The sequence below is a fragment of the Camelus dromedarius genome, chromosome 12, assembly GCF_036321535.1.
Source record: "Camelus dromedarius isolate mCamDro1 chromosome 12, mCamDro1.pat, whole genome shotgun sequence".
In the NCBI taxonomy this organism is placed as follows: Eukaryota; Metazoa; Chordata; class Mammalia; order Artiodactyla; family Camelidae; genus Camelus; species Camelus dromedarius.
This window is the reverse complement of record NC_087447.1, coordinates 15,357,014-15,381,340: the sequence shown is the minus strand read 5'-3', so window position 1 is coordinate 15,381,340 and position 24,327 is coordinate 15,357,014. Positions and strand designations below refer to the sequence as shown.

Genomic DNA, 24,327 nt, shown 5'->3' with positions numbered 1-24,327 from the left:
CGAGGGCAAATTCTAACTGGAGGCAAACAGCAACCACCCAAGTTAACAGCGCTAATATGCTGAAGGAGTGAATCAGCCCTTGAGAGCCCCACGTGTGTTACGTACACGGAAGGCCCTGTTCTATCACCGCAGGCACGAGGCTTACTCACACTTATAGAATTGCTGAGCTGTTTCACCTTCTGCTCTAGTTGTTCTCGTTCTTGTTTTAAATCTGAACTCCACTTAAGTAATTTCTGTTTCTCTTCTTCTTTTGCTAAAAAAAAAAAAAAAGGAACTTGTTTTTAACAATAAATTCTTTGAAAAGGCCGCTGTGTTCAGAATGCCTGCCAGAGTGGTATGTTCCCCGAAGGTCCCCCAGCTTCAAAGTCAGTGCACGGGTCCTTCTCACCTGGACTTCCTCTTTCTGAATGTAATGGGACACAAAAATCATCAGTGGCTTGGGCCCGGCTTTACATACTAAGATATCACTTTTCATTTTTCCTTCCCAAGAAAGTACTATAATAAACTAATTTCATTCAATAAAAACTTTTCATTTTTAACTTTAAATTTCCTTTTAAAAAAATTTACACATATGTACTGTTCATTGTTTCTAAGAACATTTTAGAGCTTTAACTTTTTAAACTTACATAGTTATCAAAGGAATAAAGCCAACCACAAAATAATCAACAGAATGCAGTAATCCAATCATAAAGGACAGTCAAATGTGCTTACACATATTCAAGAAATCAATCATCCAAGTTACAAATAATAAGTGGTTCATTTGTGTCTTTTTTTTTTTAAAGATTCCACATATTAGCGATATCATACGGCATTTTTCTTTCTCTTTCTGGCTTATAAATTTCCTTTTGAAAACAAAAATGCTGTCTTCTAATACTTTTTTTTTTTTAAATAAAGGGATACTTATACAAAAGGGGGTATATGGATAACCTGTTACCTGCTTTGTAGGCAATATAGGAATGAACAATTGCTAAAGTTCCGGGCCATGGAATTGCTTCTTCCTTCTTCAGCATCTGAAAAGATTTTTAGAATTTTATCCTTGAGAAAGAGGTATAAACACACATCCCCCATGTAATAACAAGCAACAGTGTGTGTAGCTATTGACAGCCAAAATCCAGGAAGAATTTATGGTGGCAGTGTTGCAAAACCCTGGTCTATAGTTTCTGGACTAGAAGGTTCCAGTGAACAGCCTGAGAAAATGAGGGTCAATGGCAGTTAGAGCCAAGCCGCCAGAGCCCTGGCTTAGAAAGAAGCTGGGACCTGGCCGGGCATTCCTATCTTTTCATGCCCGCCACCGACCCCCAACTACTCCTGAAGCCAGAACCACCAAGTCTGCATGATGGCAGCAGCCACTGGCAGTTTGGTCCTTGACCTGATACGAGCTGCCTGTCTCACTTTTAGCTTTGTATGTCCCTTAAAGACAGCCTGACCAAGGAAATTAATTTTAATCTAGACCCTCGGTAGAAAATTATCAGAAGGTCACAAAGCAGCATCAGGAAGAGAACAGAGAACTGTCTCTACTATATCATGGAGATAGGAAGGATGAGGACCAAGATAAAAGGGGGAAACCAGAATTCCCTCAAATCAAGATTCCAATGAACTGAGCGGGACCCCAAAGCTTGTGAGTTACTAGGCTTATTTATTTACTACTTATACTTTTGTCTACTTCCAAGAAAGACTTGAGACAGCTAATAATAAAAACATAAAGATGTAAAGATACATAGATGGTTGAGGAAAAAAAACAGAAACTAAACAGAGAAGGGGGGAAAAGGCTTTTTCTTCTTTCAAGTCAATGCAATATTAAGACAGCACTTCATAGTCAGTCCTCTGTTCCTGATGACAGCACAGGTTAAAAGTGAAACTGTTCTTATTTGAATTAAATGGGCACTTTCCTTTAAGGACTTTATTTCCAGAGTTTCAACCATATGCTGAGTTTAGACCATTTTTAGAGAATGAGGCAGAGAGACTCACAGACTTTCAAAGGTAAAGGTAATGAGAAGGTAAGTCATTTCAAATAAAGGGAAGCAGGGCTCTCCACCTGTACACGGAGTCCCTGCCTCATGGACGTGATAGAGATCCCCTGAGGACGGATGTTGTGTGGGTGAGTGTGGTGCTGTGACCAGGGCAGACGTGGCCTGGAGAACTTCAGGAGAGGGAAGAGACTCAGCCACTCCCCCAGCTTAGAGGGTCCTTCTCCTCCCTCCCCGTCCCTCACTCTGTCCGACCCACCCACAGTACCTGGTCCTGACATCTGGGACAGATCCACATGCCCTTGGGAATCGTTTTCAGAGGAGGGTCTAAGCAGTCCAGATGATACACACGGGAACATGTGTCACACATCAGCAACTGGCCACTTTTTCTGCAAACGCTGCAAAAATCCTCATGGATATCACCCTATGAAATTGAGAGGAAAGGTAAGAGAAAGGACAAAAAAGGTAAAATTTGTATGTTAACATGCACATTCTGGAGATATATATAAATGTTTTAGGACAATCAGATGTACCCTTCCAATTCCTTACAAGAGTGTTCAAGAAAAGCAGGAATCACCAATGGTACATGCCTCCACCTGCTCCATACAACTGGGGCTCCTGGGTGGGGCCAGCATTCTTAATTTAAAGTAGAGTTTACAGGAAGCTATAACTCTGTAGTCACCTAGGCCACAATTAGCTTTACAGGTGATAGCTTGGCATTTATGTTTCGGCAGAGTCCAAGCCACAAATCATAAAGTTTAAAGACACTGAAATCCATTCATCAAAGTGTTCCACAATATGACACAAAAAATTCTCATTACTTATCATTTTGGGGAAGTTTAGAAGGACTGGCAAAGAACAGATAAGAAATGGAGGTTTTCACTGAACTCTTTGCTTGCTCTGGGAGAAAAACAACAAAGTTCAAATAGGAAAAAGATTAAGTCACAGGCAAATTAAACTTCTATGAACTTTCTAACATGAAGAATTTAAAAAACCAAACAGCTGACAACGTTCTCTTAAAACCAGTGTCTGGCATTTGCTGTTCAATGGACCATTCTATTCCGGGAGGCTTTATTCCTCCCTGTAAAATACTTCACCAGATGGAAAAAGGAGAGCAGCCTAAGTGCACTCTGCTGGTCTCCTCTGCTCCCAGCAGTCACAGTTCTTATACTCAGGTAAGTCTGCTGGAGCCCTCTGAACAAAGGAACCATCAGAAAAAGGCAGATCTATTTAAATATTGGAGAGAACACATAAAAAAAAAAAAATGAGGTATTTTTCAGTAAGCCAATCCCTGGCCTGGTCTCTGAGCAGGATTAACGCTGCTGCTAAGGACAGCAGAGAGGGGAAGACCGAAGGGTCGTGCCACAGATTAGGCAGCGAGGCAGACCCCTTTTCACTTCCATTGTGTTGTTTCAGGATTCTAGGCTAATACAGGAATTTTGCATAGGAAACACAGAAACAAAGAGAAATGCCCAGTTTTTCCTTTCTATGATATAAGCCCTCAACCACCACTGTTGAAGGAACATATCTTCCCAGACCAACAACTTCTCTCCAAAGAAAAGGAAAGGAAACTATCTGGCAGTATCTACATATTATCTGGTGCCTAGGAAACCAGATATGCAAAGAGTTGCAAAATACATCAAAGCATAGATGGATTTTAATCTTTTTAAGGAAGACAATGTTACCTCTGGGCAGTAAAAAAAAAAAAAAAAAAAAAAGATACTCTGTACATGTGCAAAATACTGCATGAGGATTAACTTCCAGGCACTGAAAGACGTCAAAGATGGAGGGGTTCATCCCTAGAGTAACTGTTACTTTCTTCTTTCGTTCTTAAAATCAGGCTGAGGGCTGCTCTCCTCTAGAGAGCTAGCCTTTCTTGAACTTTAGCCCCATGTTTTAAGTCTGCATCTTTTATAAAAATTTTATGGTTTCCAAGACTGCTTTACATGAACCGTAAAATTATCAGTGATGAATAAATGAGCCAAACTGGACACCTTATTCCAAATACCTATCTTTTTTGGGGGGTAAAGAATTCTCATTTTCCTTTCCTCCTGAGTAAGAAGGACGTCAACAAGTGAAAGGCAGAGAGTATATAAATAAAGGTTGAATAATTTCTTTCAAGTTTCTAACAGAAAGAGAACTTCTATTTACACATCCCACAGCAGCAGTTCTTAATCATTTTGGTGTCAGGACACCTTTAAGCTCTTAAAATTACTAAGGACCTCAAAGTGTTTTTGCATATGTGAGTTATACGTAATTGCTATTTATTGTATTAGAAGTTATAAAACTTTTTATTTTGAAATAATAATAGAATCACAGGAAGTTACATAAATCATGTACTGAAAAATTAAAAAACCCAAGAACACGCAAGTGCACATTCAGTAAGCCTTCAGAGTGATGACATCCTCACTCGTCAGGTCGTATCTGGAAAACTCCACTGTTCTAACTCTTGAGAGAATGAGAATGAAAATGGCAAAGAATGTTATCATGAAAATATTTTTCATTTAATATTTTGATTGATATTATACTTCAAAATATATACAAATATATTTTATATTTTGATGCCCCAAAAGAGTCTCAGGGAAACCCGGACCACACTTTGAGAACTACTGCCCATAGAAATGAACATAAAATGCCAGGAGATATATTTCATTCACACAGAATTGGTTCTTTGCTTAAAGAGCACAGAGGAAGTCCCACGGAGGTGCTGTACCAGGTCCAAAGGCTTAGGCTTTGGTGACTGACCAAATTACTACCATAAACCAAATAGTAAGTTGAATGATGTCTAACCCATGAGTCTTTGCTAGGAGCTGAGGACCCTGGCTATATCAACTGCAACTTCACCATTCGCTAAAAAATTTTTATAATTGTGTCAACATATCTTCCCTTCTCATAAAAAATGATGATAGTGGCAACAAGGTACATCCTGAGGATTAGTGACTGGCTGGGTCTTATATTACAACTCCTTCTAGATGGTTATTGATCCCCAGGAAATGCTTGCCTCTCAACTGAGATTGTTTAATTAATGTTGTTGGGGCTTATATGATCCAGCAGCGAACACAGAGCCCTGTGTGTTGATTTTAATCACTGCCACTGTTGGGACACTGTCAAAGTAGAAGTCAATTATCTTTAAAGAAAATCCATTTCACCAGGTTTAACTTAGAAAGTTCTCAACGTATCTATAGTGGTTTGGAAAAGCTTCCTTTTACCTTTAGATTCCCGCAAAGAACAAAATTTGTATTTTAAGATGAAGCTTGGCTGAAACTTTCAGCTTGTGATTTGATCTGAGTGGATCCTTCAGGTTCAATCTCTCAAAGAAAACCATAACCCTCCTCAACGAAAAATCGCAAAAAACAAAACCAACATTCTTTATGAAAGAGACTCTCATGCAGAACCACCGTCATCCGTTCCCCAGCATCCATGCCTCACCCAGTGAAGGATCCCTACTATGAAGCCATGAGCTGGCAATACCTTTGGCAATGCTTCAACTGAGGAAAATGGGGATAATCTTTGGTGCCAGCAAACAATGTTTCTGACAGGGACTCCTGGTGCTCATTGACAGGACAGGCAGAAAACCTGTATCAATCACTAATGGCAAAAGCCAGGAGAGCTGGAGGAAATGCTGAATCTTGAGAGCAGGGCTGGGTCTGTAGCCACTAGCTATGTCCAAGGAAGGAAACCTGCCAGAGAAGAGAACTCTTCTATGACCCTGGTCCTGCAAAGACACTTCCTTTGTTGCTTCTGGAATTGTAACTCAGGGTGTGCATTTGGTATTCTTTTGCTCTTTGGAGAGGGGTAGACCATTAGTAAGTACTAAGAACCTTCAAGTTCAAGGGACATTTAACCTCAAGATGATCCTAAAGACAAACTCTGCAATTCACAAAAGAAATGGGGCAAGTACAAAATGAAACTCTTGACTTCACTCCTCAATCTGCTCCTCTTGTCATTTCCAGTAAAATGGCAGCTTCATCCTTCCTGTTGTTTAGGCCAAAACCTTTGGATTTGCCCTTGGCTATTCTCTTCTTCTCACATCCCATTATCTAAGACTGCTGGCTCTTCAAAATGTATGCAGACTCAATCAGTTTTCTTCATCTTTACTTCTGCCATTTGATTAGGCCAAGTTCTCATCAGCCCTTGCCTGGATGACTGCAACAGCGTCCTAACTGGTCTTCCTGCTGCCATCCTATCCTCCTCAGTCGTTTATCCTCCTCCATATCAGACACAGCCATCATTTCAAAATTCAAGTCAATTTTTCAAACTCCTTAAAAATAACAAATGCAGGCAGGAACCATCAAAGGATGCTAAAACCACTGGGTTAAGTCTGTTAAGGAACTGGGTATTTTTACAGACTAGACGTCTATCTCCACCTAAGGGAAAAGGCAGCTTTACAAGTGGAGACATCTGATGGAATCTATCTTAGGAGATGAAAATTAATATAACCAACAATGGGACAGACCGATAACACATGCCTCTTGTGATGCACTGAGAAGGGCTCATCATCACCTAGTGCTCCTGCAAAAATGAATCTATTCTTGAGGAAACAATCAGATCATTCAAATGGGAGGGACACTCTACAGAGCAACTGGTCTATCTTTTAAAAGATGCCAATGTCATGAAAGACAAAGACAGGCTGAGAAATTGTTCCAGAGTAAGGAGACTAAAGAGACAATTCCAGAACAATAAATATAAAGAGTAATCTTGGATTGGATCCTGGAGCAGCAAACACAAAGCACCGCTAAGGCATTTACTGAGACAACTGGAGAAAGCTGAAGATGGGCTGTATGTTATAATAACAGTTTTATCAGTATTAGATTTCCTCAATTTGATAACTGCATGGTGGCTATACCAGAGAATATCTTTGCTTTTAGGAGACACACACTCAAGTATTTCAGGTGAAGATTCATGATGTCTGCAAAAACTCGATAAGCAAGAAAAGTGGGGGGTAGGGGCGGGGGGGCAAGAAGCATCTGCGGCAAAATGGTAACAAGCGGTGAGTCTAGGTGCAGGGTATATATTTGTTCTTTGTGTTGTTACTGTGACTCTTCTGTAGATATGAAAAAATTTCAAAATAAAAAGTTGAAAAATAATGTTACTCCTTTTCTTAAAGCCCTCCAGTGTCTCCCATTTGACTTGAGAGAAGAAGCCACAAAGCCCTACACGACCAGCCCCGCCCCCTCTGAGGTCCACTCTCCCACTCCTCTGGCCCGTGCTTTGTGCTTCCTGCTTTATTTCTATGCCATACACACTTCCTCCTACAAGCAGGGCTTCTGCACTGCTGTTCCCTCTGCATGGAACACCCTTCCCCCAACAGCTACTGCCACACACTCACACTCCATTCCCATCAGACAGTCTCTCTCTCACTACTCTCCGTAAAACAGCAGTCTCCTGCCGGAACTCCTCAAGCCTCTTACGCTGTCCCAGTGTTCTTCACAGCACTTATTACTTGACATTTTATATGTTCATTTGCTTATCACCTGCCTCTGGCCATGTAATATGAGCTTCCTGAGGGCAGGGAGCTGGTTTTGTTCCCTGTTCTGTGTCTGGCCTCAAGAACAGTGCCATCTCAGCACAGCAGTGCTCAGTATCTGCTGAGTGAATTCATGGCTGTGTAAGTGCTCATCTGAAAACGGAGGGCACTAGTTTACACTCCTGCCGCTTCTGGGTGAAGGGCTACTAAGTATCTGACACTTTTTCAGGAACCTGTTTCTGATCAACTCTGCTGAATAAAGCTGCTTTATTTGTTTGTTTCTTTGTCTGTTTGTTTTATGAGGGGGAGGTAATTAGGTTTATTCATTTATTTATGTTTGGAGGAGGTACTGGGGACTGAACCCAGGACCTCGTGCGTGCTAAGCATGTGCTCTACCACTGAGCTATACCCTCCCTCCTTGAATAAAGCTGCTTTAAAGAAAAGTTTTTCACATCTTGAATTTTACTTGAAGCAGGAAACAGGGATGGCTAGGGGAACGTACACTCTGTTCACTGCCCCCATCCCAAAACACTGATGACAGAAACCTGCACACCTCTCAATTATATGAGCTGACTTCCCCACCTCATCCCCCTTCCTGAGAACTCATTTACGGCAGATAAAATCCAGACTCTGAAAACCCTGCCTGGGCTTCCTAACGTGGTGTCTAACATAATTCTCAAGGACAAGGCAGGACCTGGGGCCCCAGCAGAAAGCTGCCTTACATGGCATACAGTGTCCTGTAGGGACTACTACTATTTCAGGGCTAGTCAAGGAGATGCAACTGGTAAGGAGACACATATGATAACGGTTTCCCCGATTTAAGCTCTGAGAAAGAGTGAGCTTTTCCCAAGTTACTTACGTCTGTGGAGGTGGGGCTGGGCAGGGACACAGGCTGAACAGATGCAGGGAAAGTGAATGTGGTCTCTGTCTTTTCATTTTCAGGGGAGTCAGGATGACTGGATGGGGGGGATGTTGGGGTAAGGGCTCCAAACCCCAGCACTGCATTGTATTTTGGAGGACGACCTATATACCGAGAGAAGGGAACAAAAGGGAAAAAAGGGGAAGGGAAAGAAGGGGGAAAAATGATCTTACATACCTTTGGCCAGTGTTCCTCATTGGCTAGCATGGAAAAGGAAGTGAGGTAGCAGACAGAAGGTTAATACAATAGTCCCAAAGAGAGGAAAAGAAGCAAAGATTTAAAAGTCATTAGAAACAAATGCACGAGTCTCAAAAGAAGGGAGGATAAGAGAGCCTTGGAGAATGACAGGAGGTGCTGAGTTATGTTGAATGTCCCTGTCTTGGGCAGATTACGGTGACATTCCTCAGCTATTACAACTTGAGATTTCTAATGCAAGAACCAGATATCAAAGCTCAATGGGAGCCAAGGCTAGGGATAAGAATTTGTTTCATTTTCCCGTATCTTTTGCATACTGTTCCCTAAGGTTTTTCTGCAATCATCATTCTTATAATAATATTAATGATTCTCAGTTCTCACAAATGGATTTATTGAGGAGTTCTGCTTTTCCTTTTCTCTCTTATCTACATTTTGGTCATTTCATTGCTTTTGAGGGTAGAGAACAGCAGAGGGTGGAGGCAAAATTCAAGTTAACTATTCTTACCCCTTGCTGGCAGAGCCAGTAAGAGATACGTTCTGGGAGCAGCTGGAACCCAAGAGCTAAAAAGATGTTCTGGGCTTACTGATGAATTTAAGTACGTCTGGACTCAGATACCCTCCACCCAGTTCATCAAGAACTGTCTCCCTGCTATCCAGCACAGACATTCCGGTGGACTACATGTCTAAGAACTGGGCTGCTGTTCCAAAGTCTCAGGAAAGGCCCTGTCAACAGCAACACTGCTCACTGGCAGAGCTCATCTGAGCAAGAGCATTTTGAATCAAATCTCATGGCTACAGAGGATCTATGAATAAGCCCTGATGGTGTGGGAAGTCCAGGCCAACCACTGTTGCCTTACGATATATCTAAGCCAGGAGCCAAAGTCACAGCTTCTAAGCTGTAAGTGATCAAAAGCGTATGTCCAACACACCACAGCCAGAAAAAAAAAAAAAAGAGCCAGTGAGGTACACAACTGCCTATGAAAACTGGTGAATGGTATGTGGGATCATGACTTTGCCAACAGTTATAATTTATATGAGAATTATGCACAAGAGTCACGATTTTGTCAGACATTACATGAACATTACCTATCTGTGTTAAACTGGCACTGTCTGCAGTACAAAGACAGGTTGTACTGGTTTGTCTTTTCTAGGGAATTTGGTGCAGCTAGAAGGGGAGGTGGAAGATGAATGCTCCTTGTTTACCCACAGAAGGCACGTCCTAGGCATTGTGAATGCAGGCTTTCATCCCCTGTCCTTGGCAAGAGATATCAAGGTCTTTCTGGCTCATTTAACCCCTGTCCTCTTAGCAGATACTGCCCACTTGCAGGCCAGTTAACTGTGGCTTCTGGCTGGGGGCTCCTTTCTGAGAACTGTGTCAGAAGTCACTAAAAATTGCCAAAAATGAAATAAAACAACAAAAACTAACCCATGACACTGGTTACTACAGCCCATGAACTGATATAAAGCAATGACCTGGGGTTTCCCATCTAAATATTTTTTGGCTACTTGGAGGAGGGGGCTGATGAAACATTCAAATGGGGTCCCTAAGAGTGGGTGTGCTATCTCTCTGCGGGGAGGAGGTGGTAATGGTACAATCATAGCCCTGCCTAAGGCAGACAAAGGGTCGGGCTGACCTCCTAAGCTTCCAACAGCTCTGAGATTGCGTGTGCATACACAAAAATTAGTATGCTACTCCACTCACTCTGCAACCTTTCTAGCCTGGAACTGTAATTCAGGGACACATTATCATGTGGAGAAAGGGAACTTGGGATGTATTCCTGACATTAAAGAACAATTTCAGAGCCTTGTTTATGAGCTCAAACTCTGAGCTATTAAGACCTATTTAGACCTGCAAGGTGAGAGCAGCAGCTGCCGCCTCTGCCCTGAGAGTGAGGAGAAACGCCCACCCTGGGAGGTCTGCAATTGTGGGACGGAGCTCTTTAGGAATTTGTGTCTTGGGGAGCCTGTTTTGATGGTGACCTTTTCTTCCTTAGTTGGAGGTACCCTCTTCTCATAGACTCCAAGTTCTCAGTGCGGCTACCTCTCTCTTTCCTGGAAAGTCTGCAGCTCACAGAAGCATAAGAGCCATGTTCTGGCCTCACTGGCATTAGGACAACTTAGATACTATTAAGAACACCTTGGCAATAGCAGTGTTCTGTACATTCAATGATGTTAAAATGCTTCCTTTTACAGGGTGTTCTGTTCACCATGCTATTCATCGACAGGCTAGTGGGCCTGGGGCAGAAACGCTGCATTAAGCCATTCCCCTGAGTCAGCTTTGCCAGAATCCCAGGAAGGGCAGCTTCTGATTCAGTATATAGAACTCTTAATAAGAAATCTCACTCTCTTGCCCCCCCATTCTCAGAGAACAACAACAAAGCTATTTTCAAGGGATACAGGCGTTAGACAGGCTCTAGGACAAGGGGAGGATGGAGGGGAAAGAAACACAATACAGAAAGCAAAGCAACAGCAAGGGAGAGGTCCGCAAAGGTACTCACCTCTCTTCCGGGTCCCAGGATGCATTGTACTGTTCAGGTAGGTGACTGCACTCTTCTTACGCTTTGGGGATTGAAGAAGGAAAGGTGACTGGTTGAACAGCATGGTTACTACTAATACTGGTACACACTAAAGACCAAGCACAGCATGTCCAGAAACAAGCCACCTAGTCAGTGCTGGTCACCCCAAGGTCTCGGTGCTAGCGGGATCTACCACAGGTACCAGGCTCTGCGAAAATATTCCACAGGGTCTGCCTCTGCTTCAGAAGACACTCCTGTTCAGATAACAGGAGTTAAATTTTTAAGGTAGGTCTGTATCTACTTTAACTTTGGAAAAAAAGCTAAGGGGGAAAACAGTGAATAATAAAAATGAAATAATGTGATCAGCCAGAGAAAAGTCCATCATTCCACAAAGCTGGCCAAGTGCTATCAGGGCACTGCCCTTAAGCAGGGTTTCAGCTGGGGGCGCTGAACAAGTCATGAACACAACTGGAGAAGCGAGGGGAGGGCCAAGGGCTGGCCAGGAATACCTCTGGCTCAAAGACCGCACCGCTGTACACTGGGTTTGCTGTTGTTCTTCTTTTTCGCTCTTGCCTCTTGCTTTGGATTTCTTGGGAAAGCAAAAAGTGAGGATTAGAAGAGGGGTATGAAGAACCTCAAATACTGAACTTTGCTGGTTATCTATTGGTTTTCCCATAACAAATCAGAAATGAGGGCAAGTCTCCTGATTTCACTGCAACCTCAGCAGAGGCAAGCTCGCTGCTGGAAACAAGCATGCGGGACCATTTACTCTCACCCCTCAGAAAGCAAGGCCACACTGTCCTACAGTGCGGCTCTGTGACTGAGAGCTTAATAGTAGATAACACCTACAAACAAGCTGTCCTGGTTTATTTTTAGATCACTGTAATATAGGTGTGGATGAACTTTACCCATAGACCTAGACTGAGTAACCACAGTTCACCATTCTTGAATTAAATAACTAGGACAGGTATAGCTCTGTGACTAGTCTTAAGATTCTGATTAAACCTAGAGTGACTGATAAATACAGACAGGCTTGTCAGAGGGGCATTTGTTACTCTGTGCTGCCAGAAAAAGAAAAGTTTCTCTAAGTGAACAGAAGTCACCTTAATCCATGCAGCTAGGGAAGCTTCCCCAGGAGAGCAGTATGCATAAATAATGATCAGGAAAGAGGCAGAACATTAGATAGAGAGAAGGTAAGTTTACTCCAAAAGAAAGTCCACACTGGTTGAACCATACTCTATTTGTGTTCCAAGTTTCTATTCTAATAATCAATCAAACGCCATTTTCAAGAACAAAGCTCTAGGCCAGAAGCAAGGCAGCACCATGAATGTCTTCTCTTACCTTCTAGATGGTCATGTGTTACCAACCCTAGAGACACCATGAAGGCAAGTTTCTGTGCCAGAGAAACAAAAGAAGAATATACTTTAGTTTGGGTTCTCACAAAGCCAATCTCTGTTCCTAATCAGACTCCTCGGGAGAGCCAGCCCAGCGGCTGGTGGCTTGGAGGAAGCCAGGTTCAGGTAAGCACGGGGTGGGCACCCTCTACTCCTGGCAGCTATGGAGCCACTCTGATGGCTTTCGGATCTTACAGGGACCAAAAGAGAAGGACCAAGACCTACATCTTCTACTTTCTCAATGACAGAAATCAGCATCTTGGATGACCTAAGTTTCCCCCCCACCCCCCCCGAAAAATCCTCTAAGAAGGAAGAGGACTTCACACTGAAAAAACACGTAGGGTTACAAAGAGCCTCCCATACAACAAGTTCCAAATGCTACGTATCATACCAGGTCAGGGTTTCTTACATTTTTACCTCCACTGATTGGACAATGCTAACTCAAAGCTAAATGAGTTTGGGGAATGATAGCAGGTGGCTCTGCTTAAATACTGTAATTTTTCAATCAATCATGGATCTAAAAATTATGAAGCCATGTCTCTCTGACCACTAGTCTCAGGGCTCTATCAGAAGCTAGACTGATCAGAATACTTGACTCCAAAGCTGGAATGTTAGATGCTTACAGCTGGAGAGACCAACAGATTTATTACTATTTTGCTCTTTGGTCACATGTGGTCTGGAAAATATGCCTTTATTTTCTGCTGTACCACTGCATGTGGTGGCTAAATATGCCAAATAATATACCATCAATTCTTCTCTTCAATGAATAAAACATCATCAGTTGTTAGGAGACATATTCCTGCAGAATTATTTATACCACAATTTGCTCTCTGAAAATCCTGACAATTTTACCCTCCACATTAAATATCATGATATTTGGGCCTGAAGTGGCAGGCTCAGGCTATTCAAGATACTGCGTGTTTTATGAAGATAACCCTGAACTAGCCACTTGAAAACACAGAAATGACATTTACCAGTATCCTCAGAATTCTAAAGAAATGGTTTAATTTTATTTCTTCTTCAAAAACTTAGGTGGGCACCTATCCTCCTGACAGCCAGAGTACCTCAGTAAGGAATAACACTCTTGGACTTGCTGCCCACTTTCTACACTGCATACATTTTGTGGTTGCCAATTAACTACATTCCTTATTTTCACCATTCCTTCAGAATTTAAGATTACAAGCCTAGACAGCCAACCACATCCTCTGTTAATAAAGCAGTGTGTGAACTGACATTCAGATGCACCCTTCTTTTAATCCAGTAACAGTTAAGTAACCTTCTTGGCCACTGACATCCAACTCATCTTTGCCAGTCAAGATCAAGCTCATAAAAGAATTATTAAATGGGGAATAAAAAATCTCTTCTGTGAAATAGATTTTTCAGTAATAAACAGAATTAAAAGTTGTCAAGAACTTTTGCCTCATCTATGTACCACACGTATGTCAATAACTAATTTATTCTCTTTATGGCAGTGGCTCTGTCCAACTAGAAATACCTGTCACTACACACGATGATACTTGCTTGCCCACACTGTGCCACTCACAGGAAATATCCCTGTTTCTTTTGATAAGAAATTTTACTAATGCCTGCTCTATTTTTCCTCCTGCAAGCCTAACACTTGTCATTAACTTGTGGATGATTTTGTAAGTTTCTCAGTAATATGCATGCCTAGTTCTTTTTGGTTCAAGTTTTAGTCTCTTCTTTAAAGACAAATTATTCATTCATTTCATATCAGAAAGAATCATAATTTATACTTATTTTAAGAAAACCTGAACTAGATTAATAAATCACTGCTTTAAAAAAAAATGACACGAAGCTTTTGATGGCTTCATGCCACTATTTGACATGGTTTCATCACAAAGATCATCACAAAGAATGCACTGAGGATAGAAGGAAATGGATTGCTGGTCCAATAAAATCCAACTATCAGATATTCATCATCATATTACCCGTCCACATTTTTCTTTTATAGCTGCTTGTACAAAAGCATCAAACTAAAAAATTCCCTTGTCTAAGGACATACAAATTCACATTCTATATTTGTACCAGAGTCTCACTTGCTATTTAAGTTTATAATTCTACCCTAAGTTGTAGTACAGATGTTACTATTTTCATCCCTACTTTTATGCTTCAATGAACTACATTCGAGCTACTGATTTACTTGGGATTTGAGGATCTAAGGCAATACAAAGGTAACAATAAAAATGCACATGTAACACCAGTAATTGCTAACATGAATAGAATTTAGCTCAGTGAACTGGACATTTTACAAATGCTGGCTGAGACAAACAAAACATAATGACCATTAGGGAAGCAGTGGGATACCTGGGGAAATGGTCATTAATCTTCCAGCTCAAATTTGTGACATGTGTATGAAATGCCTGTTTGCTAGTTCATGGTCACTCAAGGCCACACTCTTAATCTGCCTGATCTGGCAATAACACTACTGATCAGTGAGAAAGCACAGGAAAAGAAAAGTCAAGTGATTCAGAGACCAAGCGCCCCTCCTGATGTGTATGACTAAGTCATATCTCATAGACTGAGTCATGCCTCAGGGGGCTGGGCCTACCTGAGGGTTCTCCTCCCGTTTTGGTTTGGGTGCAGCCGGTGGAGTGACAGTGCGGCTCTCTGTTTGTTTCTCATCTGTTTCTGTGTGGGATTTAATTGTCTAGGAGGGGAAAATTTAATGAAAATTCAGAATTCACTTTTTATTAAAAGAATAAAAGCAAACATGGTTTGTAGCCAACAAGAAAGAACATAATCGAACTGAAAGCATATTAATAAAGGAGGTAATATGGATTTCATTTTAGAAGGGGGAAAAGTAAAATGTAAGGCCCCAGATGAAATGATTAAATTGCATAACTAGAATAGATATAAATCTATACATACAATAGTCTAAATTAAATGAGCAGAAAAATCCATGGTTTAATTCCTATGTATAGAAATAAAGTACAGGCTGCTCTTTCTGATTTTAATGTATTTTAGGATGCATTGGGGTAGTTTTCCAGAAGCAAGCCCACTCTTGTTACATATGGGTCAAGTGACAGTTCATAGTGTGCTTAAGATCCCAATAACGTCAAAAGAAATCTTACATACATGCATTTCTATTTCACAACAATTCCAATCATAATCTAAGAGAGGTTGTAGAAATACCTTCACTTGGGATATTTAATAAACCTGCCTGTATCCTCCACTACAGGAGAGATGCAATTGCCAAGGAAAGGTCATTTTGCAAGAGGCTGACATCCTGATTACCTCCAACCTCATCTTCCAGATGCATCCATCCAAATAAAAGAAACACCAGTAGCATTACTATCTTCAGACACAAATGGCAGCTAGCAAACTGATAGACTGGGTTTGCATTACTATTCTTAACATGACCCAATGGCTAATTCATTTTAGGAAGCCCTCTGTAAAAAGTGAAATGATGTTAGAACAGTGGATATAAAACTATAAACACAAACCTAATTCACTTCTTCAAAATTAAAAACAATGCAGATGCAAATGATCTTTCTGTATGGCAACAAGTAATTAAATAAATGAGAGTGAAACTGTCTGATTATTGATGAGTAGGAGCCAAATGAAAGACTGATTCTATAAGCTGGATATTAAAAGTTCTCAAAAACCGTTTTATTGTGAAATATTTTACTAGATCTGAAAAGCTAACACAGTCACAAAGATTTTTCACTTTCTTTCCTGGCCATGTCCGTACCGGCCTCCTGCTTCTCATATTACTACTTTAGAAAAGTCTAAGTATCTGCTTGATTAATACTGTGGCAACCACTGTCCTGGGACACAAATGCTGCCCTGTTGTTGTTGTTTTAACCAGTGTCCTGTTGTATTCCCACCTCTGGACTATACTGCTATTTGAGAACAGGACTGTTCCACACTTCTGCACCCCTCTGCGCCTGGGCCTCCCGGAGAGCAGACATACTGTAAAGGGATGCTGATCTTCTGAGTGGGGAGTATGACCTATAAGAGGAATCTCTTACTCGCCTCTCTCTCTCTCTCTCTCTCATTCTCTCTCTCTCTCTCGCCCCCCCCTTCTCTCTCTCACACACACATGTTTTTTAACCAAAATGACACATTTCCTCCATAAAACAAACCACCAACATGTTTACAAGGCAACACAATGGGAAAGTAGTTTACAGTGACATTTTCTAAGGCCCTGGGTGCCCAGGAAGCTTATTTTCACAGCTCTGTGAACTGGAAGGACGGAAGTTCGAGGGAGGAGAGAGAAGAGAAGGTAAACAATACGGGTCTGCTGCTCCACTCCAAGGCTGTGTGAAGTCCCTTGGGGTCTCTTATATTTTATCTCTAAGGTTGAATAAAGCACGTAGTGGTAATGCCTCCAGAGAAAAGCAAACCAACTCCTCTCCATAAGGAATTATCCAGGGTTCAAATTTTCTCTCATGCCAAGAAGAGTACAATTATCTCAAGGCTGGATAAAGAATACCCAAAAAAAGATTAAACAATCAAAACACTGGGGGGTGTCTTTCTCTTATGGACCTTCCACTCTAGGGGAAGCCAGTGGCCACGCGGTGAACAGCACTAAGGAGGGGCCCACGTAGTGAGCAAGTGAACCTCCTGCTCACAGCCAGGGAGAAGTCAGGCCTGCCAACAACCACATGAATGAGTCTGGAAGTGAATTATCCAGTCCCAGTTGAGCCTTGAGATGAATGCAGTCCTGGTCATCTAGTCTGAATGCAAACTAGTAAGGGAACTTGAGTGAGGATGACAGTGCTAAGATGCAACCTGAATCCTGACCTCAAAAACTATGTGGGATGATAAATGTTTGTTGTTCTAAGCTGCTCAAAATAAGCAAAAAACATTAGGGAGGGTAGGGAAGTGACATCACAGAAATGGCAGGACAAGATCCGTCCTACTGAAGCAACCATTAAGCTGGCAGAAACAAACAGAATCAGCTTTTTAAAACTCTGGAATATAATAAAAAACTAAGAGCAACCGGGGGGCACTTACTAAAGAAAGAAGCTGCGAAGATTTACTAAGAAAACATTTTTCCTTTCCTACCTACAAATCCATCCCCCAGCTGGACAGAGGCTGTGGAGATGGTAACCTGTGTTCCTGGTGTGGCTTGCTGAACCTTGTTCTCAAAAAGTTGTGGTTATATATTCTGACCTTTCTGGTGGTTCCCTGAGGACTGGTGCACAGGCTGACCCTTGTTTGCCCACCTTAGGCTGGAATGGCTTTCCAGCTGCCATCTGATGAAAGGATCTAAAGACGTTATGTTACCTGCAGTTACCTGGTGCAAAGGGTGGGGGATGGAGTAAATAGGAGGAGAGGAGGAAGATTCTTGGAGGAGTAAGGGCTTTGAAGGCCTGTCACACATACTGGGGGATCCAGAGTGCATGGGGCATTCCCAGGGTTAGATACATATTTAGAAAATATTTGAGAGAACCCTAAGCTTGCACTTCTGGCTGGTCTTTAAGCTCTGTCCAAGAAAGAGGTCAAGCCTGAGACCGAGTTACAGGTGGCCTGGCTTAGCATTAAAGGAGCGCCCCTGCTGCTCAGAGCCAATCTGCAAAGACCAAGAAAGGTTGTTTGTTTGTTCGTTTGTTTTAAATTACTTATTATTTCTTTTTTCTTCTTTTTGGCTCTAGTTATTTAAGTAAATCTAATCAAACAGAGGTTTCAGTAAGTACACATAACAAGAAACAGTCTTTGCAAAAACAGTTTGGAAAAGGCACTAAACAAACAACTGCAGCCCTCAACAATCAACAACAGTAAACCTCGGGAGGAGAATCTAATTTCCATAGTTATCACATTGTAATTTCAAAATGAAGAGTTTTCACAAATAATTAGGAGGCACACAAACAGGAAAGAATGGTCACTTCACTGGAAAAAAAGAAACCAGAGACCAGAAGGCAGTGGGATCACAATTAAAGTGCTGAAAGAGGGGTAAGTATAGCTCAAGTGGTAGAGTGAATTCTTAGCGTACACAAGGTCCTGGGTTCAATCCCCAGTACCTCCTCTAAAAATAAATAATTAATTAAACCTAATTACCTCCCCCCTCAAAAAAATTTTTTTAATTAAATAAAGTGCTGAAAGAAAAAAAACAACTATCAACCAAAAACTCTATTCCCTGCAAAAAGCTGAGGGAGTTTATTGCTAGTAAACCTGCCCTAAAAGAACTGCTAAAGGGAGTTCTTTAGGCTGAAATAAAAAGACACTAGACAGTAACCTGAAGTCATACAAAGAAATAAGAACTCCAGTAAAGGTAACTACAAAGGTTAACATAAAACCCAGTATTATTGTATCTTTGATTTGTAACTTTTCTTTTTCTTTACTATACGATTTTAAAAAGAAACGCATAAAACAGTAATTATAACTCTGTATTAGTGGCCACACAACATATAAAGATGTAATATGTGACAATAACAACAAAATGGGGGGCAGAGCTGTATATGAACAGCTTTTGTATACTACTGAAGCTAGGCTGGAATCAAATCAAGTTATATTGTTAAAAGTTTATGAATATTAAGTATAATCCCCAAGGTAACCACCAATAAAATAATTAAAATATATACAGAAAAGGAAATGAGCAGGGCATCAAAAGAGAACACCAGGGGAAAAATACACAAAAGACAGCAGGACTGGAGGAACCGAGGTCCAAAAAAGACATAAGACGCATAGAAAACAGCAAAATGGCATAAATCCTTCCCTATCAACAATCACTTTAAATGTAACTGGATTAAATTCACTAATTAAAGAACAGAGAGTGGTAGAATGAATTTTAAAAAACATGATCCAACAATATGCTATCTATAGGAGACATGTTTCAAAGCCAAAGACACAAAAAGGTGTCCATCACAAAGGATGGAAAAAGATACTGCATGCAAATAGTAACCAAAAGAGTACTGGGATGGCTATACTGATATCAGACAAATTTCACTTTAAGTCAAAAATTGTTACAGGAAACAAAAAAGGTCATTATATATTGATAAAAGGGTCAATTCATCAAAAAGATATGACAATTTCAAACATAAATGCACCAAACAACAGTCTCAAAATATGACATCAATATTGACAGAACTGAGGGGACAAATAAATAGTTCTATATTAATAATTGGAGACTTTAATATCTCAACTTTAAATAATGGAAAGAACAAATAGAAATAAGATCAGTCAGGAAATAGAGGAAGGATCTGAACAACACTATAAACTAACTGACCTAACAGACATATAAAGAACAGCCTACTCAATAACAATAGAATACACATTCTTCTCAAGTATACATGAATCATTCTCCAGGATAGACCATATTTTAGGACACAAAAAAAATCCTAATCAATTTAAAAAGACTGAAATCATATAAAATATCTTCTCTGACCACAACAGAAAGAAACTAGAAATCAATATAAAGAAATACTAGAAAAAATTTTAAATAAGTGGAAATTAAACAACATACTCTTAAACAACCAATGGGTCAAAGAAGAAATCACTACAGAAATTTTCTAATTTCCCTGAAGAATGAAAATGAAAATAACAACATAGCAAAACTGATGTGATGCAATGAAAGGAGTGCTCAGAGGGAAATTTATAGCTGTCACAGTCTACATTAAAAAGTAATAAAGATCTCAAGTCAATAACCTAACTTTACTATTTATGGAACTAGAAGAACTAAACCCAGAGCCAGCAGAAGGAAGGAAGGAAATAATAAAAATTAGAGTGGTTAATAAATGAATTGGAGAAAAGAAAAACAACAGCATTAGTGAAGCCAAAAGTTGATTCTTTGAAAAGATCAACAAAATTGACAAACCTTTAGTCAGACTAAGAAAAAAAGAGAGACGACACAAATAATGAAAATCAGAAATAAAAATGGGGACATTGCTGTCAATCTTATAGTAATAAATAGGATTATAAGAGAAGACACTGAACAACTGTACATCAACAAATTACATAACATAGACAAAATGGACAAATTCTTATAAACATACAAATTACCAAAAGCGACTCAAGGAAATAGGAACTCTCAACAGAGTTATAACAACTAAAGAGACTGAAACGGTAATCAAAATCCTCTCAAAGAAGAAAAGTCCAGGACCAGACAGTTTCACTAGTGAATTCTACCAAATATTTAAATAATTTAACACCAATCTTTCTTAAACTTTTCCAAAAAAAAACAAAAAAACAAAAAACAAACCCAGAAAAGCAGGGAACACTTTACTCATTCTATGAGGTCAGCATTATCCTGATACCAAAGCCAAAGACATCACAAAGATTAAAAAATTACAAACCAATATCCCTTATAAATATAGATGTAAAAACCCTCAATAACAAACTGAATCCAACAGCATGTTTAAAGGATGATACACAATGACAAAGTGGGACTTACCCCAGGAATGGAAAATATTTAACAGATCAATATAATATACCACATTACTAAATAAAGGCAAAGAAAAACTATATAATTATCTCAATGCAGAAAAAGCATTTGTCAAAATCCAACACTCATTCATGATGAAAACACTCAGAAAACTAGAAATGGAAGGGAACTTCCCAACTTCATAAAGGGCATTTATGTGAAACCACAGATAGCATCATACTCAGTGGTGAAATACTGAAAGCTTTCCCTCTGAGATAAGGAACAAGAGAAGTATGTTCACTTTCACCACTGTCATTTAACATTGTAGCATAAGTCCTAATCAGAGTAATTAGGCAAGGAAAAAAATACAAGGCATCCAAATTGGAAAGAAGATTTAAATCTATCTCTATTTGCAGAGGACACGATCTTAGTAGAAAATCCCCCAAAATCCACAATCCAACTACTAGAGCTAATAAATGAATTCAGCAAAGTTGCAAGGTTCAACACAAAAATTTGTTGTATTGCTAATACACTGTAATTCATAATAGCAATGGACAATCCTAATAGGAAATTAAGAAAACAAATTTATAAGAACATCCCAAAGAATAAAATACCTAGGAATAAATTTAACCAAGGAGGTGAAAGACTTGCATGCTGAAAACTATAACACTGCTGAAAGAAAGAAAGAAAGAAAACATAAATAAATGGAAAAACATCCATGTCCAAGGACTGGAAGACTGATTATTGTTAAGATGGCAATATTATACAAGGCAATCTACAGATTCAATACAATTCCTACCAAAATTCCAACAGCCTGTTTGTTGTTTTTCTTGTAGGATTGGAAAAGTCAATTCCCAAATTCATATAGAGCTTTAAGAGTCCCTGAATAGCCAAAGTAATACTGAAAAAGAAAAAAGTTGGAGTACTCATACTTCCCAATTTCAAAACTTACTATAAAACTACAGCAATTAAGACAGTGTGGTACTGGCATAAGGATATATAGTTCAATAGAATAGGACTGAAAGTCCAGAAATAAACTCATAACATCCATGGCGAATAGATTTTCGTGATATCTTTTTTTCTCATTTAAATATCATCTGTTGATTTTATTTATTTATTTTACATATATACACACATACTCTCTCTTTCTCTTTCATTACAGGTTACTACTACAAGCCATTGAATATAGTTTCCTGTGCTATATAGTAGGACCTTGTTGTTTATCTATTCTGCCTATAGTTTGTACCTGCCAATCCCAAACTCCCAAGTTATCCCTCCCTCTCCCCTTTCCCTGCTGGTAACCATAAGTTTGTTGTCTATGTCTATAAGTCTCTTTCTGTTTTGTAGATATGTTCACTTGTACCAATTTTTTAGATTCCATATATAAGTGATGTCATATGATATTTGTCTCTCTCTGTCTGACTTACTTCACTTAGTATGAAAATCTCTAGGCCCATCCATGTTGCTGCAAATGGCATTATTTCATTCCTTTTTATGGCTGAGTAGTATTCCATTGTATATATATACCACATCTTCTTTATAAAATAATCATCTATTGATGGACATTTAGGTTGCTTCCATGTCTTGACTATTGTAAATAGTGAACACTAGGGTGCTCTTACATAGAAATTACAGTTTAAATTAGAGTTTTCTCCAGATATACGTCCAAGAGTGGGATTGCTGGATCATATGGTAAATCTATTTTTAGTTATTTAAGGAACCTCCATACTGCTCTCCATAGAAGCTACACCACCAATTTATATTCCCACCAACAGTGTAGGACAGTTCCCTTTTTCTCACATCCTGTCCAGTATTTATCATCTGTGGACTTTTTGATGATGGCCATTCTTACTGGTGTGAGGTGATTCCTCACTGTAGTTTTAATATGCATTTCTCTAATAATTAGTGATGTTGAGCATCTTTTCTCACGCCTGTTGAATGCTCAACAGATTTTCAATAATGACGCCACAATCATTCAAATGGAGAAAGAATAGTTTCTTCAACAAATAGGGCTGGGAGAACTGGGTATTCATACGCAAAATAATAGTGTTACCCTTATTTCACACTACATATAAAAATTAAGTCAAAATGGATTACTGACCTAAATATAAGAACTAAAACCATATAACTCTTAGAAGAAAAATAAGGGGTAAATCTTCATGACTTTAGATGAGACAATGGTTTCTCAGATATGACACCAAAAGCACAAGCAACAAAAGAAAAAAAATTATAATCTGGACTCCACCAAATGATATTGTCAAGAAAGTGAAAAGACAACCTATATACTGAAAGAAAATATTTGCAAGTTATATATCTGATAAAGGTCTGGTATCCAGATTACATAAAGAATTCTTAACAACCCAATGACAAAAACACAAACAATCCAATTTAAAAATTGGCAAAGAACTCAAATAGAGGTTTCTCCAAAGAAAATATACAAACGGCCAATAAGCATATGAAAAGATGCTCAACAACATTAATTATTAGGGAAATGCAAATCAAAATCACAATGTGATACCACTTCACACACACTCAGATGGCTATAATTTTTTTTTTTAAAGGATAATACTGAGTGTTGGCAAGGAGGTGGAGAAAATGGAATATTCATACCTTGTTGGTGGGAATATAAATCGATTCAGTTGCTGTGGAAAACAGTTTGACAGTTCCTCAAAAAGTTAAACACAGAACTACCATATAATCTAGCAATCCCTCTGTCAGTTATATACCTCAAAGAATGGGAAACAGGTACTCAGACAAATACTAGTTCATGAATATTGATAGCAACACTATTCCTAATAGCCAAAAGGTGAAAATAACCCAAATGTCTATAAATGGAAGAATGGATAAACAAATTGTGATACATACATACAAACGGAATACATTTGGCTATTTAAAAAGGAATGAAGTACCAATACATGTTACAAGGTGGATAAATATGAAAAACATCATGCTAAGTAAAGAAGCCAGACACAAAAAGTCACATATTATATGATTCCATCCATATGAAATATTCAGAATAGGTAAATTTATAGAGACAGAAAGCAGACTGGTGATTGCCAGAGGGAGGGGAGGAGCAAAGAAGGAGTAACTACTTAATGAGTACTGAGTTTTATTTTGGGGTAATAAAAATGTTTTGGAACTAGATAGAGGTGGTAGTTGTACAACATTATAAAACTATCTAATGTCACTGAGTTCTTTACTTTAACATGGTTAATTTGATGTGATATGAATTTCACCTCAATTGAGAAAACAATTAGGTTGGGAAACAAACAAAAAAGATTAAGCTAAAAGTTTGGTCTCTATCAGAGATTATAAACCATTATCCAGACCAGAGGTAAGGCTGTGTTGCAGATGTTATTTTTGCCTATGTGGTGTTTAAACAGTTACCAGTACTTTTTGTTAAATCTCAAAAAATATATCTCAAAATCTCTGGATTTCTGGCTTTTCTTTAAAAAGTTTTCATCTGATAAAAATTGACTATTGTCAAGATGTAGAAAAAGCATTTAATAAAATTCAACATCCAATCATGATAAAAATTCTTAC

The 24,327-nt window shown here is 39.3% G+C and overlaps 1 protein-coding gene across 10 annotated transcripts in view; it reads right to left on the bottom strand.

Annotated features, from left to right (window-relative positions):
* The window catches only part of PHF21A (PHD finger protein 21A), a 171,536-nt gene that overhangs the window by 6,092 nt on the left and 141,117 nt on the right, over positions 1-24,327 (bottom strand). For all 10 annotated transcript variants that reach the window (XM_064492412.1, XM_064492410.1, XM_064492411.1 and 7 more), the window contains 8 exons: positions 15,028-15,126; positions 12,406-12,457; positions 11,574-11,653; positions 11,047-11,107; positions 8,294-8,457; positions 2,236-2,391; positions 935-1,010; positions 150-253 (listed from right to left, as the gene is read on the bottom strand). In XM_064492412.1, the coding sequence (XP_064348482.1) occupies positions 150-253; positions 935-1,010; positions 2,236-2,391; positions 8,294-8,457; positions 11,047-11,107; positions 11,574-11,653; positions 12,406-12,457; positions 15,028-15,126 (792 nt within the window). The remainder of the gene's footprint in view (positions 1-149; positions 254-934; positions 1,011-2,235; positions 2,392-8,293; positions 8,458-11,046; positions 11,108-11,573; positions 11,654-12,405; positions 12,458-15,027; positions 15,127-24,327) is intronic.